Genomic DNA, 12850 nt, shown 5'->3' with positions numbered 1-12850 from the left:
AGGGATTTAAAATCCACTCCACCCTTACTCGTGACACAAATCTGCATTCAACAATTCAGCCTAGCTCTTGATCCTTCCCTGCCCCGCAATTCAATCTAGTTAAAAGGCTAGCCGCAGAAATGGCAGGTAGTCTTCAGTGTACAACCATTCATTTAGTGGACTGAGTTACGACACTGAAAAACGTTATTTACAACCGTTTCTCACATTATAATGGTTACAGCATCCCCACATGATCAAAATTTGGATGCTTGGCAACTGGCATGTATTTTTGATGGTGGGATCATGTGATCACCATTTATTTCCATCACCTTCCAAAAAACCAAGTCAGTGGGGGGAGGGAGGGGACAGATTTGCTTAATAACTGCATGATTCACTTAACAACCATGGCAAAGGAGTCGTAAAAATGGGTGCCAATCACTCGCCTGGCTTAGCAACGGAAGTTCTTACTCAATTATGCTGGTAAATTGAGGACTACCTCTAAAACAAACATACAGGTAATCCTCCACTTATGACCACAATTGAGCCCAAAACTTATGCTGTTAAATGAGACATTTGTTAAGTAAGCTTTGCCCCATTTGATGACCTTTCTTGCCACAGTTATTAAGTGAATCACTGCAGTTGATAAGTTAGTATACTGGTTGCTAAGTGAATCTGGCTTTCCCGCTTACGTTGTCAGAAGGCCACAAAGGTGATTCTATGGCAGGAGTCTTCAAACTTGACAGCCTTCAGACTTGTGGACTTCAACTCCCAGAATTCCTCCTCCAGTCATGTTAGCTCAGGAATTCTTGCCAAGTTTGAAAGCCCTTATTATATGACCTGGGGACACTGCAACAGCCATAAAGTATGAAGTAGTTGCCAAAAGCAGAATTTTGATCATGCAATCATGGGGATGTTGCTATGGTTGTAACTGTGAAAAATGATCATGTCACTTTTTTCAGTGCCGTTGTAACTTTGAACAGTCACCAAATGAACTGCCGTAAGTCGAGGACTACCTGTACTGTAGAATCTGTTCACCAATCATTTGCAATAAAAGCATGTTCAGGAAGTGAACTTTCGCTCACGTATTCTTTTGCCTAAAAGGGTTTAGGGAGACTACTAAGAAACCAAACCATTCGCCACTATTCCAAACCAAAACATTAGTTCTTGAAAACGCAACGAATGTGGTGCTTCCCTACCACTAACTCACGAGTCACGCCAGTGACCTAAGACTCCCTATCCACCTTCTTCTACACACATGAAAATGAGTGAAAGGAATGGAAACACACATGAGGGGGGGGGAGAAAACACATGCACACACACACACAGCATTTCATTAATAACACTTTCTGGGGTTTCTAAACAAAGCATGCACTGAAAACCTAGAAGCTGCAAAGAAGAAGGCCATGGCTACGGATTCATTCACATACACACACATACACATAAAGGTGGAGGGGATACGAAGGGAGTTTATTTTTTTGATCCTGGGTCATTTACGTCCTTTCAAGGGGGAGGGGAAGAAAACGAAAAAAATTTAAAAAAATGAAACATTTATAAGGATGGGGAATTGATCTGCTCCCGAAGAAGGTGCATACCATGGCTACTGGTATTTCTCTGGATTCTTCTGGCATGTCTGATAAGGATAGAGCTGCCTCCATGTTAGCCAGAGCACCTCCTGTCAGCTGCTCTGGAAGTCCTCGCCTTTCTGCATCCGCACTCTCCTTACTGTCAAAGAGGCAGCCAAGCCTACTATCAGCATTGCTATCCTCTCGGCAGTCTACACCACTGCTGTTATCTATGACCGCTTCATCTAACACACTAATATCCATCATGTCAATATCCTGCAAGTTATCCAAACTTGCTTCATTATCCTCCTGCAAAAAGACAAAAAAAAAAAGAGCCACGTATATAACAGTTGCTGGAGTTCCAACTTGGAAGTCTTACAGGGCATCTGGTAGCCTACGTTCGCTCGTAATACCTGTCCATCTCCAGATTCATCTTCAAGGCCGTTGTCCTCTACTCCTTCTTCTTCCTCAGGCCTCCGCCCTAAAAGAAACAGAATCCTTGAGCAAACATACACATGTACACACACTATCTATTCGATCTATCTGTCTATCGGGATCTAGGTAGCTAGCTGTGGGAGTGCAGTGGTTAGAATATAGTATTGCAGTCTTCTAACTCTGCCCAATGCCAGAAGTTTGATTCTGAGTGGCTTAAACTAGACTCAGCCTTCCATCCTTCTGAAGATGGTAAAACGAGGACCCAGATTGCTGGGGGCAATATGCTGACTCTGTGAATCATCTAAAACGAAGACTAACGGCAACTGACAACAATTCATTTAGTTACTGTTCAAAGTTACAACATCACTGACAAAAAGTGACTTATGACCATTTTTCACACTTACAACCTTTGTAGCATTCCCATGGTCACACGATTTACATTCAGATGCTTGACAACTGACTAGCATTTATGATAGCTGAAGGGTCCAGGAGCTTTTTGTGAACTTCTGACAAGCAAAGTCCATGGGGAAACCAGGTCCATTAATAACCATGGTACTAATTTAATATGGCAGTGGTTCACTTAACAAATATGGCAAGAAAAGTCGTAAAATAGAGCAAAACTCTCTTAACAAATTTCTTACTTAACATAAATTTGGGTCTCAATTGGGGTCATAAATTGAGGACTACCAGTAGTATCTATCTATCTATCTCTCTATCTATCTCTCTCTCTCTCTCTCTCTCTCTCTCTCTCTCTCTCTCTCCCCCCTGTCTCTACCTGTATCATTTTTTCTCAACCTTGTTTGCTGGAAATTTGCAAAGCAGGAATTTGATGTCTATTAACCAATATAACCCTTCATCTTTATCTATCTTCTTGTATACCTTTACTGCTTCTTTTTGGCACTTTCTTGGGGACTATTTCTGACACCACTGGAATCTCATCGGGGTGACCTCCTTCTTCCTCAATAGCCTGTTAGAAAGAGACAAAATCAGCATAGTAAACAGAGCAGTATAGAATTTGGCAGAAAATACCACTACACATTCATTCACAGTGTTCCATCCATTATAGCCAGCTGTTGTTGACTTACGGAACAGAATGCTGGACTAAAACGGACTTCTGGCCTACATGGCCAGACTATAGGTAGTCCTCAACTTATGACCACAGTTGAGGCCAAAGTTTATGTTGGTGAGATTTATTAAATGAGTTTTGCCCCATTTTACAAGCTTTCTTGCCACATTTGTTAAGGGAATCACTGAAGTTTTTAAATGTAGTCACACAGTTGTTAAGCGAATCTGGCTTCCCCGTTGGCTTTGCTTGTTGGAAGGTCGCAAAAGGGTGATAACATGGCCCTGGGAGACTGCAACCATCATCAATCTGAGTCAGCTGTCAAGTATCCAAATGTAAATCACGTGACCATAGGGATGCTGCAACGGTCATAAGTGTGAAAAACGGTCATAAGTCACTTTTTTTCAGTACCGTTATAACTGAACAGTCACTAAAAGAACTGTTGTAAGCCGAGGACTGCCTGTATTTCTGTTTAGTTGCTTCCTAGAGGCAGCTCTCCCTTCTGCCTAGAGAGGCAAACATGACCTCATCTATACAGCCCCGAGCATGACGAGAACCGTTGGGCTGCATCAGGCCAACACACATCTCGGTCCAGCTGGTACTTCCTCAGGCTAGAGAGCAAACAGCAGATGGAGGCATTTCCCTATTTCCCTATCATTGCTCTGCGACTGGCATAGAAACACATTCTCAGCCCAGAGGTAATAGCAAGAGCACTTAGACTTATATACTGCTTTACAGGGCTTTATAGCCCTCACTAAGCGGTTTAGAGTCAGACTCTTGCCCCCCAAAAAACTGGGTCCTCATTTTACTGATCTCAGAAAGGTCGGAAGGCTGAGTCAACCTTGAGCCTGGTGAGATTCAAACCGATGAATTGCAGCCGGCAGTCAGCAGAAGTAGCCTGCAGTACTGCACTCTAACTGCAGAAAAAACAATTACTACCAACCTGCCTTCCATGGAGGACCTGTATACTGCACGAGTCAAAAAGAGGGTTGTGAAAATCCTTACAGACCCCTCACATCCTGGATATAAACTGTTTCAACTCCTACCCTCAAAACGACGCTATAGAGCACTGCACACCAGAACAACTAGACAGAAGGAGTTTTTCCCAAACGCCATTATTCTGCTAAACAAATAATTCCCTCAACACTGTCCAACTATTTACAAAGTCTGCACTACTATTACTATTAACCTTCTCATCACTCCTTATCACCCATCCCCTCCCACTTGTGACTGTATGACTGTAACTTTGTGGCTTGTATCCTAACAATTTATATGGACTGTTTCCTAGTATGGTTTGTTTATTGTACCCTATGACTATCATTAAGTGTTGGACCTGATGATTCTTGACTCTTGATGAATGTATCTTTTCATGTACACTGAGAGCATTTGCACCGAAGACAAATTCCTTGTGTATCCAATCACACTTGGCCAATAAAGGATTCTATTCTATTCATTCTAACCACTATGCCACCATGGCTAATACTGAACCTTGAAGACAAATACCAATATATAGGGAGTCCTCAACTTACAACAGTTCACTTAGTGACCGTTCAAAATTACAATGACAATGAAAAGGGACTTTTGACCATTTTTCACAATGAGGACCGTTGCAGCATCCCTAAGATCATGTGATCAAAATTCAGGCTCTTGACATCTAGTTCATACTTATGACTGTTGCTGTGTCCTCTGATCCCCTTTTCCAAACCTCTGACAAGCAAAATCAGTGCTATCAATGTTCACTTACCATGTTACCAACTTATCAGCTGCAGTGATTTCACTTAACAACTGTGGCAAGAAAGGTCGTAAAATAGGGCAAAACTCACTTAAGAAATGTTTCACTTAACAACAGAAATGTTGGCCTCAATTGTTGTCATAAGTCAAAGACTACTTGTACTGTCCCCTCTTCTAGAAATGTATCCAATCCTCTTTTCAAGCTATGTTCTGTGAGTAGCTATCATCATAATTCGCAATAATAAACTCAGGGGTGGGATTCTACCGGTTCTGTCCACTTCTGTAGAACCAACTGCTCTGAAGAGCAGCAAACAGAGAGCATACATAGAACCGGTTCTATGTTTGCTGCTGCTTTGGCCCACCCGCCCGCCCGGGCTCTTACCTGACCTTTATTTCCTGCGTTTTCAACCGCAGGAAAAGGGCTTTTCCAACCGCTGCGCACTTGCACGCAGGGCTGCTCAGCTGTCCGGGAAGCTCAGCAGGTCGTAAATTGCACTCATGTGACTCATGTGACTCACACGTGTGCAAAGCACGCATGCGCACACAACGCAGAGCAACAGAACTGGTAGTTATACCAGTCGGATCCCATCCCTGAATAAACTCCACAGATAAATTATACAAATGAGTCAGGGTTAAATCTTTTCCAATCCTTTGCATGATTTTAAACACTTCAATCATTTCCCTTCTTCTATCCAAGCTAAAGAGTTCTAAATTTTTTATTGTAGATGGAAAAGTCTGAGCCCACAATTTTTCTGGCTGGTCTGGTCTCATGTTCTCCAGTTATTATATAATTTTTCAAGCACAGCAATCAAAACCAAACACTATTCAGCATGTAAAGCCTCCACACACATGTATTAGAGCATGACAATGGTGACCTTTTTAATTCTCTTTCCTAATAATTATATTCTTGGCTATAAACCTTTTCCTTAGACCTCTTTAATATATACAGGTAGTCCTCAACTATTTTAAAGCATGGGTGTCCAACCTTTTGGCTTGCTTGGGCCGCACTGGGTGAAGAGAAATTGTCTTAGGATGCGTAAAAAACATATAATATAGTTAAGGTATATAAATAATAAACTTATTTTTTTCTATTTTTTATAAATATTGTGTGGGGCCACATTACTAGCCACATGTGAACCATGCACTGCAGGTTGGATGTGCCTGTTTTAAAGACTGATATATTATGGCATTGTTTTCCTGCTCATTCTTATCTACAAGATCAATATTCAGATATGAAACTAAATAATCCTTAATGTAAGCTTTACTAAAGCAGAAGACCTGAAAAGGATTTAACTTGACATTGGGAAAATGATTTTTTCCTGACCTAACATGGTCTTAAGATTGCTACTTAAAATACAGGGAGCAAGTTGTTCTATACATCATTATAGGAATGTCAGGTTACAAAATCTTCAAATAAAAGGAAAGGAAGGAAAATGTAACTACCAAGGGACATTTCTAATGTTACATTTAGGGGTGGGGTTCTACCAGTTTGCACCTACTGGCTAGAACCAGTTGTTAACTTTCTAAGCAGTTGGGAGAACCAGTTGTTAGAAGAAATTACTGGCCTAATCCTGTAAGGAAGGCAGGAAGGAAACATTCTGGTGTTGCTTACAGAAACTGCCTCTCTGTTAACCCTTATTACATTCTTGGCAGGACTAGACTTCCTGTCTCAGGAACTTCTCTGGAATTTTTTCCCCTCCTTTGCTGGTACTTTGCTTGTGTGGAGTGACCATTCAAAGTTACAATGGCACTGAAAAAAAGTGACTTCTGACCATTTTTCACACTGACTGTTGCAGCATCCCCACAGTTATGAGAGGCCAGGTGAGGAGATGTGTGCCTCGATGTGAGTGATATTGAGTTGGCCACACCCAGCCAATAACATGAGCACCAAGCCACATCCACCCAGTCACATGACCAAGCCACACCCGCCACCTAAGCCACGCCCACAGAACCGGTTGTTAAAAAATTTGAATCCCACCCCTGGTTACATTGGAATCTCCCACAGTTGCTACTGGGTTTCAGCTACCACAAACTAGAAAAGCTAATAGGCCACTGTTCAAGTGTCAATGTTTTGTTTTGTTTTGTTTTTGCTGTGACTGCAGTTGAAGAGGTAGTCGAGAAGAATCTAAACATAATGTACCCAAATGCAAGAAATGGAATTATCAATCAGCAGCCCGAGTCATATCACCCTCTAACCATTAATATAGGTGTGTTCAACCTTGGCAACTCTTAAGATTTGCAGTCTTCAACTCGCCGAATTCCCTAGCCAACATTGGCTGGGGAATTCTGGGAGTTGAATAGTAACAAAACTCTTTAGATCTTTGGCTCTGAACCTCCCTCAGGACTGAAAGTTCTATTATACAGTGCAGACTCACGGGCAAGCAAATTTTATGTGACAGACTGAGCGAGCCGATAGCAGATAGATCGCTGAATAAATCTGTGATTCTGTGAACAACTCAATCTGCCTGCCTGCTTTGCCTGATTTTGGGTAGAAGTTGCTCTTTTTTTATAAATATTTAATATTTAATATTTACATACAAGTCATGCCCAGCCAGTCACATGCCCACCAAGCCACACCCACAAATTAGGCCACGCCCACAGAACCGTTAAGAAATTTGAATCCCACCCCTGCCTCTGTGTGTGTGTGTGTGTGTGTGTGTGTGTGTGTGTATATATATATAGATATATATATATAGAGATATATATATATATATATCATCTAGAGATATCTATATCATATCTATCTATCTATCATCTATCTATCTATCTATCTATCTATCTATCTATCTATCTATCTATCTATCTATCTATATATATATATATATATATTATCTCCCCACCAACGTCAGCAAGTCACAGTCAGTCAAAATTTATATTAGTGGTCCCGGGATTTAAAATTATGAATTTGATGGTCCCTGAGATCCAAAAGGTTGGCAACCCCTGCTCTAATCCAACCCTCTGCTCAAGCAGGCGACCCTGGCCTATACCATTTCAGATAAATGGCTTCTTAAAAATCTTTAGTGATGGAGCACCTACAAATGCTGAAGGCAAGCCCGTTCTAAAATGGCTCTTAAAACCTGGCTGGGAGATAACATGAAGACGCATGCATTAGGCACAAGGGGGAAATTACCTTAGTCTGAGATGCGTTGTTGTTGGGGTTCTTAACCTTTTGGAAAACCAAGCCTCCATTCCTTTTGTTAAAAGCTACACCACCATACATTGCTGGTATAATTCTCCTGAAAACAGTTATAGTACCAGGCAGTTCTCAGGGAATCGGGATTCAAGCAGCAGCCACGAACTTCGAATTGAATCCCTCAATGCCCGGTTCCGAAGGCGACTCTTCGGTTTTTATAGAGTCTACGTTTCGCCAAATCCCGGAGACGAAAGTTGCGCTGCGGCACATGCGCAGAGGATTTAACCCTTCAGCCCCCGCCAACCTTTCCCGAGAAGGCTCCGCGCTCTCCTTACCTTCCGGAGCCGCTCGAGAAGGACGCTCTTGTTGCCTCCGGTGTCCAGGTTGCGCTGCTTCAGCTCGGCCCGCAGGTCGATCACCCGCAGGTCGCTCAGGCGCCGCCGGGTCATCCCACCTTCGAAGCTTTCCGAGTCGCCACCGCTGAGGGAAACCGTCGCTTCTGCGGCGAGCCCGGCCTGATTTTCCGCCGCCATAGGGGAAGACTGTGTGGAGGGGAAAGCAAAAAAAACGGCTTCTCGCGCAGAATTTTGGCTCTCAAAAAAAAAAATCAATACGGAATGAACCTCGCAAAAATATTTAAAAAGCAAACAAACAGATTTCCGAAAACGGTAACGTCTATGCGGGGCGCGCGAGCGCTCCCGGCACGCATAAAATGGCGGGCGAGCTTCTTTCGGCGCACGCGCAGAATGGCCCATAACTCACTGCGCATGTGCATTCTGCTTTTAACACGGCCCTAATGTGAAAAGAGACGGGGCGCGTGCGCGACGTGGAGGAAACGGCGGAAGAAAGCGAAAAAGTGAAGAAACGAAAGAGACTGGGAGCGCATGCGCCCTGAGTATAACTCGACCCGCCTTGGACGAGACTAAATATAGGGAGCCGAGAAGGCATCTATGTGCCCGGGTGGGTGGTTTTTTTTTTTTCCCCCACCCCCTTATCTCTGCCTGAATAGGAAGTGGTGCTGACTAAAAATAAAATTTTAAAAATGTTGTATTGGCTTTTTTGGGTGCTGCCACATACTGCTGCCTCCATATTTAATCCATATTTAAGGGATCGTCCACTTAAGACTCCAAGGTTTCTCTCACAGTTACTGTTTTTGAGCCAGGTTTCTCCTAATCTGTACTTAACACCTTTGGTTTTTCCTGCCCAGGTGCAAAGTCTTGCTTTTTCTCCACATGAATGTTTGTCGTTTAAGACTTTTTTTTTCTGCAGATAAAACTGATGGGGGCAGGAGAAGGGGGTCTGTCTGAATGCAGGTAGTTCTCAACGTACATTCATTTGGTGACCGTTCAAAGCTACAACAGCACTGATAACTGACTTTACGACCATTTTTCACACTTATGACCATTGTATCCCTGTGGTCACATGATCAAAATTTGGACACTTGGCAACTGGCATGTATTTACGACGGTTGCAGTATCCCAGGCCCATGGGGTCTTTGTCAAAGGGGAAGCCAGTGTCTCTTAACCAACTGTGTTACTAACAACAACTGCAGTGATTCTCTTGACAACTGTGGCACGAAAGGTTGTAAAATGGGGCAAAACTCACTTAACAGACTTGTTTAGCAATGGGAATTTTGTCTCCGTTGTGGTCATAAGTCGAGGACTACCTGTAACTGATTTCAGTAACAGGGAGAAGCTTTGATTAATGTTTCTAGTTGCTCTGAAGCAACAAAGCAAGAATCTGATTTCTGATAAGAACCACTTCAAAGCAGCCATGCATGAGAAAAGCTCTTAAAGTTGAACTTCAATAACCCAAAAACTCATTATAATGTGGGAAACACGCCTCCTGAATATGCAATGCAGCATTAACAGATCATGCTAAATATATTATGGGAAGTTCTGAATGTTTACATGGTATATGTATACTTGCTGAGCATGTTCTATAGATGCTTGATGACTCAAATGAGGCTGGCCAATTGAACAACACATTCCAAACCTGATATGTTTGAACTCTATAATAATGAATAATATATTTTTACATTTGATTTGATTTGTCAATCGCTTACAAAATACAGGTATAAGAATAAATATAGTTTTGAATACATGAGATAGATACTTAAAAGAAAAATTAAAAAAACAATAGGACAGGGAGGGTATGCACGATTGGTATGTTTATGCACGCTCCCTACAGGCCTCTTAGGAAGAGGGTGAGGTCAATAGTAGACAGTCTAAGGTTAAAGTTTTTGGGGTTTGGGGAAGAAACCACAGTCAGGTAGAGTATTCCAAACACTGACCACTCTGTTGCTGAAGTCTTATTTTCTGCAGTCAAGTTTGGTGCGGTTAACCTTGAGTTTGTATCTATTGTGTGCTCTTGTATTGTTATGATAGAAGCTGAAGTATTCATTTTCAGGTAGGACATTGCAATGTATGATTTTATATGCTATATTTCGATTGGACCGGAGGCGGCGTAGTTCTAGATTTTCTAGGTGTAGAGTTTCAAGTCTGGTGGCATAAGGTATTCTGCAACGAGTAGAGGAGTGGAGAACTCTTCTTGTGAAATATTTCTGGACTTTTTCAATTGTGTTAATATCAGATACATGATATGGGTTCCAGACTGATGAGCTGTAGTCAAGTATAGGTCTAGCAAATGTTTTGTATGCTTTAGTTAGTAGTGTGATATTACCAGAGAAGAAGCTACGTAGGATTAGGTTAACAACTCTTAATGCCTTTTTGGCTATGTAGTTACAGTGGGCTCTAGCACTTAGGTCATTTGAGATGAGTACTCCAAGGTCCTTGACAAAGTTTGGATCCTCAACAAGGTCTTTACTATTTAGCTTGTATTTTATTTTCTGATTTTTTCTGCCAATAGGTAAGGATTTCTGGCGCCCTCCTAGTCAATTTAAATGCACTTTCAAAGTTTGTTGCTTTTAAGAGAAAGAGGCAGGGAGATAGTCATGCACTGGCAATTTGAACAATTTATATTTTTACTATGTAGACTCAGATTTGTAATGAGCATTCCCTCCTGGCTTCAATATACTTCTGCTTCTATCACAAAATTGCTTCCAATCTTCACAGGAGTTTAGTTACTGTTCTTTTAAAGAGGGAGTCTGGATTAGCAATTTGGGGAAGAGGGAAGGAGGCGCGGCAGGGGTGGAAGCAGTCTGCTGCAAACCTCTGAAGACTGACTTACAGCTCCCGGTGCTCACCGCCCTGCAAGGATTGGATGAATCTCACCCTCTCACCGCCCTGCAAGGATGATTATATAGCCCCCGGTACTGACGAGGCCCACCGCCTTACCTTCTAGTAAGGATGGGTCGAATTGCAGATCGTTAAGCGCTTTTGAACAGAGCGCTTTCCGAGGAATGAACTCTTTTCTGGCATGCTTGGTCAAGGATGGGAGGAATAGGAAATCGCCGAGTACTTTTGAATTGAGCATTTACTGTGGAACGGAGCTCTTTTCTGGCTTGCTGACAAGTCTCGGGCATTAGACTTTCCACTTCGCCGGCTGGACCCACAGGGATTAGAGGGCTTGTCGCCTGGCGCTGCCTGCGCCTGCCGGAGCTCCTCACACTGCCGCCATCTTCATTCATCCATTCATATAAAGTGATTTTTCTCACCTTGTACCTCAGATAGCACCTGGCACTATAGCAGTAACACTCAAAGCAGTCTACCAACTCAGAGTGCTTTACAGCCCCCTCTTAGCGGTTTACAGAGTCGGCATGTTTTCCCCAACAATCTGGGTTCTCATTTTACCAATCTCGGAAGGATGGAAGGCTGAGTCAACCTTGAGCCAGTCAGGATTGAACTCCTGGCAGTGGGAACGCAGTTAGCCTGCAAGACTGTATTCGAAGTTGAATGGTGGATGGATGGATGGATGGATGAATGGATGGATGGATGGATGGGCAGGTGGGCAGACAGACCTATTGATATCAACTACATCACTATCACTAGTGCCAGATGCAGCCATGCCAAGTGAGAGCAACCTCAGGGAGAAAGAATAGGAGAAACTGGAGAAGTATCAGGGCCTGAAGGACGAACTGGGGATGCTGTGGGAAGTAAAGACCAAAGTGGTCCCCCTGGTAGAAGAAACTAATATTATTAATAGCAATACCACATAGACTTATATACACAGTGCTTTACAGCCCTCTCTAAGCGGTTAACAGAGTCAGTCTCTTCCCCCCCCACAAAAAAATCTGGGTCCTCATTTTACTGACCTCGGAAGGATTGAAGGCTGAGTCAACATTGAGCCCTGTCAGGATCGAACTGCTGGCATTGGGCAGACTCAACCTGCCATGCTACATTCTAACCAGAGCGCCACCAGGAGATCCTAAGAGATCCTATTTTGGTGAAGGACACACCCGGTTAAGAACTTTTGATTAACAACACAATAAGAGTCACACATGGCGGTGCCTCCCAACCCTTTTCATTTTGAAATGTTGAGTTAGAGGTCCCCAACTACAGGCCATCATCTATTCACAACCGGGTTATGCAAGTGGTGTGCCGACGTGCACAGGTGCGCGCTCAGCTCAACTTGGATGAGAGGCAAGCCGGCACCTGTGCATACGCAGATCAACTTGCGCAAGTCTAGCTGTGCATGCATGCATGTTGGCGTCATGTAACTTGAGCTGTGCGCGCACCAGCCCAGTTCCCCTCTCCCCCACACACACACACCCCGCTGAGCTGCCAAGCCACCAAAGTTGGGGATCACTGTTTTAAGTAGAACACAACATCCAATAAAAAGATCAGTGTAATGAGGAGGGGGGACTACAAAACAAAATATCCTGATTGGGAGTGTCCCTCCAAAAATAAATCAGTAAACTTATTCTTATTGTAAAAATGTTGCTGTATTACTTCATTTTTTTTAACATTGTAAACCGCCCAGAATCAGCTTGCGGTGAGATGGACAGCAATTGGATATAATACATGAATAAATAAATAACTAATAAAT

At 42.9% G+C, this 12850-nt stretch overlaps 1 protein-coding gene across 3 annotated transcripts in view; it reads right to left on the bottom strand.

The window, feature by feature from the left end:
- LOC113427683 (scaffold attachment factor B2-like) overlaps positions 1–8703 on the bottom strand; it is a 54216-nt gene extending 45513 nt beyond the window's left edge. For 2 of the 3 annotated variants that reach the window (XM_087952771.1, XM_087952772.1), the window contains exons 1-4: positions 8239–8703; positions 2856–2943; positions 1955–2022; positions 1572–1850 (exon numbers count right to left, since the gene is read on the bottom strand). In XM_087952771.1, the coding sequence (XP_087808897.1) occupies positions 1572–1850; positions 1955–2022; positions 2856–2943; positions 8239–8658 (855 nt within the window). In that variant the 5' untranslated portion in view covers positions 8659–8703. The remainder of the gene's footprint in view (positions 1–1571; positions 1851–1954; positions 2023–2855; positions 2944–8238) is intronic. The other variant, XM_087952773.1, reaches the window with a different exon arrangement.
- Between the last annotated feature and the right edge of the window lie 4147 nt (positions 8704–12850).

Source organism: Notechis scutatus, chromosome 1, assembly GCF_049901735.1.
Source record: "Notechis scutatus isolate UNSWTSFEM ecotype Mainland chromosome 1, rNotScu1.2, whole genome shotgun sequence".
Classification (NCBI taxonomy): Eukaryota; Metazoa; Chordata; class Lepidosauria; order Squamata; family Elapidae; genus Notechis; species Notechis scutatus.
This window is presented reverse-complemented; position numbering and strand designations above follow the sequence as displayed.